The 5,000-nt window shown below is 40.2% G+C and overlaps 1 protein-coding gene across 1 annotated transcript in view; it reads right to left on the bottom strand.

The window, feature by feature from the left end:
• Nucleotides 1-276: 276 nt before the first annotated feature.
• The window catches only part of MSX2 (msh homeobox 2), a 15,004-nt gene continuing 10,280 nt past the window's right edge, over nt 277-5,000 (bottom strand). Inside the window, exon 2 of the mRNA XM_040344556.1 lies at nt 277-958. Coding sequence (XP_040200490.1) covers nt 534-958 — 425 coding nt within the window. The 3' untranslated portion in view covers nt 277-533. The remainder of the gene's footprint in view (nt 959-5,000) is intronic.

Raw genomic sequence — 5,000 nt, 5'->3', positions numbered from 1 at the left:
AAAAAAAAATATTTTTGGGTTTAATACCACTCTAGCAACCAAACTAGTCATTTCATTTTCCCAAAGAAAGATAATAATTGATTGGCTGCTATAGGTAAAGGCCTTATTTTTGCTCCAGCTTTGATGACTTATGGTACTTCAGACACTAGCAGATACTGCTCCTATCAACTGACAGGCTTTGAAAAGCCCACTCTTTGGTATATTCTTCCCCCCTCTTCTTTGTATCTACATTTTTATACCATCATTCTTCCAGAATTTCTTACACATGTGATTGTAGGACCTATACAACCAACTTAGAACAGAGGATTTTGTAGACAGGAGTAAAAATGACAGCACACATTTCCATCTCCTACAGAGTGTCCCTCCATATCCAGCTTTCTGGCCCTCTCTCAGGCTGCAAGGCACTTGTATTTAGTTTATGGAAGAGGGTAAATCCAGAGAGCCACCAGCACTGTCCTGCGTCTTTGGTGCAGTTGGGGGCTAGCAGAAGGCCCATCAAGTAGTCCATATAACCAGTGCATACAGCATCTGCCTCAAGACAAATGATACATGCTGTATCCAACAGGAGTAGCATAGAGTCCTACAGGTGGCATGGGAAGGACCTGTCTGTGGAGCTGGTAGGAGGATCCATACAATGAAGCACCTGGAATGGGGGAACCAAGAGGGAAGGGTAAACTGAAGCCATGGGAAAGCATGGGCTTTGCTGCCATTTTCAGCTTTTCCAGTTCAGCCTCCTGGAGTCTTTTGGCTTTGGCTCTGCGGTTCTGGAACCAGATTTTGACCTGGGTCTCTGTGAGGTTGAGGGAGCTGGAGAACTCAGCCCGTTCTGCTATGGAGAGGTATTGCTTCTGGCGGAATTTGCGCTCCAGGGCCAACAACTGCGACGTGGTGAAGGGAGTTCTGGGCTTGCGGTTGGTCTTGTGTTTCCTTAGGGTGCAAGTTGATGGGCTCAAATGTCCTGCAAAATAAAATAAAAAGATATGCATTAGGAGAAAGAAGGCCAAGCATACCATGAAAAACATGGTACCCATATCAACAAGCTAGGTGTACACTAAAATTTAAAAGGAATCATGTATGAAAATTTTAACAAAAGGAGAACAGGAATGTTGCCCTTGGCAACCCATCAAGGATTACCTGTCATTTCCCTGCTATGGGAAAATGAAAGGTAGCAACAGTTACATAGTATTGGTTAAAAAAAAAAAGACACAAGTCCAACCCAAAATAGAAAAAACACACATGCAAATCAAAGATCTCCATATACACTATCCTATATGTACAGTTGATCCAGAGGAATGCAAAAACATATAAAAAAAATAAAGCATGAGTAGTTATGGACAACATCCTCACTGGTCTATGTGCCACTTTCAATAAATTATTATGTACTGGCAACAGTTGTTTTCAATATGCAATTCCCCCCCATTTAACATATCAGTCCTGGTGACCATAAACTGGACCAATGTAGGCAAATTACAAAACTGCCTGCAATGAGGGAAATTTACTCAAGCTGGCCATACATTATACAATTTTCTTGTTGTATTTCCTTTAGATTTACTATTAGGGTGCTGGTCCTCGGGCCAGCCCTGAACGTCTTGGGAGTGGGTGGTCATGGCCTTCTGGCTTAGTCCGCCTGCTCTCATGGGGTCTCCCTTCGGGGGAGCCCCACCTAGTACTGGGAGGGTTCTGTTTCGCCAGTCCCTCCGAGGAAGTTGGATCCGTGTTGGCATCGATTTCTCGAACCACAGTACCTCAGTCCCCGTCTGGAGCCTAACGCCCCGGGGGATCAGGGTTTTGGGTCCCTTCTTCACAGGAGAACCACTTGACGTTGCACCCATCTGCACGTTTTTGTGAACACTCTCTATGTGTGTGCACATTTTTTCTGCACCGGGTGGAGTTTTTTGGGTGTGTTACACACGCCATAGGCTTTTAAAAAAAAAAATGTCCTTTAGATTTACCTTTAACTATGTAGGGCAAGGGACTTCCTAAATTGCATACAACCTGAATGTTCTTAGGCTTGACCTCATATTATATGTTTTAGTAAATCTAAAAGAAAATTGTATATGTATGGCCAGTCTGGAGCAGCTGTGTTGGAGTTCAGAGGAGGATCTCCCATTTGACCATGTAAATAGGTATATAGGGCCAGATCCACAAAAGGGATACGCAGGCGTATCTGCTGATACGCCGTCGTATCCCTGTTTCTATCTATGCGGCTGATTCATAGAATCAGTTACGCATAGATATCCCTAAGATCCGACATGTGTAATTGTTTTACACTGTCGGATCTTAGGATGCAGTACCGCGGCCGCCGCTGGGGGCATTTCTCGTCGTAAACCAGCGTCAGGTATGCAAATTAGCACTTACGGAGATCCACAAAGGTTTTTCCCTTCGTGAAGTCGCCGTGAGTGTTAGTTTGCCGTCGCAAAGATAGGGCTGCTTTTACAAAGTGTAAACTTAGTACACCATGTAAAAGTATACCCGTCTTTCCCGCGTTGCTGTCAAATTTTGTTTTACATTTTTTTTTCCCGCCGCATCTCTTTTTTACCCGTCGCGATTCACAAAACTCGGCGCAGCGTAACGTAACGCAAAGCACGTCGGGAAAATAGCGTCGGGAGCATGCGCAGTACGTCCGGCGCGGGAGCGTGCCTAATTTAAATGGGACTCGCCCCATTTGAATTGGCCCGCCTTGCGCCGGACTGATTTAGGATACACCGCCGCAAATGTCCAGGTAAGTGCTTTGTGGATCGGGCACTAACTTGGACAATTTGCGGCGGTGTAATTTAAATCACAAAAGTTACGTTGCGCCCGCTGGTTGTGGATCTGGTCCATTGATACCAGCACATAAAATAATTCACTTATATAAGTGGGTAAGACTCCAGATTCATTTAGGGTGGGAGTAGAAAGTGTTCAGTGAATACAGTGATAAGTTTAATCCAATAATGTGCAAACTATTTTTTTTTTATACATTTTCCCTTTAAATAATGTATATATTACAGCTTTACCAAATTCCCTTTGGTAATACAACATTGACTTTGCAAAATTAACATTCTCTTGTGTTTTTTTTTTTTTTTTTTTTAAGTAAATCAACCAATTGTAGATGAAACTACAGCAATCGTTAAATAGGTCGTTACGTTTATGTGGCCTCTGTCATTTAATAACGGTTGAAAGAAAAAAAAAACATAATGTTAGCCATCATTGCACTAAGTGTTCCACCTAATAAAACATCAAAGGAGAAGGGTGCAGAGTCGTCAATAGATCGGGAATTTATAGCAATGACACACACTTTTAAATTGCTGCTGAACCTATAATTCAACAAGAGCATGTCAAGGGAATAGAAGAAACTCAGCTCACCTTATGGAGGAAAAGTAATCACCATATATAAATACAGATATGTAATTATCTACATGCTCTGTACAATTAGGTTTGCCATTTATTAGCATTTGTTTTATTGGGTAAAAGGACACGACTTCAAAAGCAGCATCAAGTTCAAGTGAAGTTTTACAGTAGCAATGATTAAAAAAAAAAGATTAAAGTGTTCTCTTTTTAATAGAGGCTTCTTCTCTCCTAGACACTGATGGATGATTAGAGATTATTGTAATCCTGCTATAAAAAAAATGATATAAACATATCAAAAATGATGATCCCCTAAAATAATACATCAATATCAATAAATATCCGGGGTGATTCACAACAGGAGTCATTTTATAAAGTCACTCAGATCTATATATGAAAGTATATGGGGGCTCTGTGAAATAGGGGAACTCCTAGTGGAGGGGATCTCTCCGGTTTTAGAAGTAGATCGATATATTGTTATTCTATACACGTCTGATGCACACAAATCCTACATGAAAGGATCCCTAAATTGTACTGACAGCCCAGCTCACCCTAAATATAACCTACCTGTTCAATTATTGATGTATTCATCCAGAAAGTACAGCTGGTACCCTGGGCTCGCCACCCATTTACATTTTAATTGTTTCATTCCAAGAATTACTAATTCATTAATCAACTATGGTTAACCAGTAACTGAATAAATGGTGATCCATGCAACTATTCATAACAAAATGTTCTTTTTTTTAATAAAGCCAAAGCTCCTGTAATTGCTTGTAATTATATTCGCAATTAAATGCCACAAATTTAAATTAAAAATGTTCTGCTATTGATTAAGAAAATAGATGAAACACTTGTAACGAGATGAAAAAAACAAAAAACAAAAAACAAAGTTGATAGATATATAGATAGATTGATTGATTGATTTTATAATTACCCTCCCAGCAAATTAGAGTAGAATAGCTAAACTTCTTATTAATAGGCAAACTTTGAGTTATGATGGCAAATTTACTCTCCTGCATCTTAGTCACATCAGATTGGTGTGCATTTTAATAAAAAGATTTGGCATGTCTATATAAAAAAAAAAACAGTTTATCCTTTGTATATCACACAGTGGGAGTTGGTTTACTAAAGGAATAGCGACAGTTCCCCCAGCTTTGTGAATAGGGTGAAGCTCTGCTCACTCCAGTCATAGGCAGTCATAGTGTATTTTTAATTTCCCTTGCACATGATCGGTTATTCAAAATGAGCCCAGCTCATATCACTACTTCAATTTTGTGGGGCTGATTTACTGAAGAGTGCAAATTCTGGTGCAGTTGTGCATGGTAGCCAATCACCTCCTAACTTCAGCTTGTTCAATTTTATGGTTTGAAAAAAAAAACAAATGGAAGCTGATTGGTTTCTATGCAGAGCAGCACCAGATATTGCACCATATAGTTTTAGTAAATAACCTCCAACCTGAAATTGTGTTCGCTTTAAGCATAAATCATGTGCAAGCAGTTTTAGTAAATGGATGTTTTGCAAGGATCCCTGATCTCCTTGACAATGAGAACAAAATTTACAAGGAGCATCAGGTATGAGTGATGTAAAGAAGTGTATCCCCTGGTCATGAAGTGACAGGAGGCTTCTTCTGCAGGTGAATGTCACCCACATCACTATCTATTCATCCACCAACA

The sequence above is a fragment of the Rana temporaria genome, chromosome 3 (genome assembly GCF_905171775.1).
Source record: "Rana temporaria chromosome 3, aRanTem1.1, whole genome shotgun sequence".
Lineage (NCBI taxonomy): Eukaryota > Metazoa > Chordata > Amphibia > Anura > Ranidae > Rana > Rana temporaria.
The sequence above is the reverse complement of the archived record's forward strand: the minus strand, read 5'-3'. Positions and strand labels throughout refer to the sequence as shown.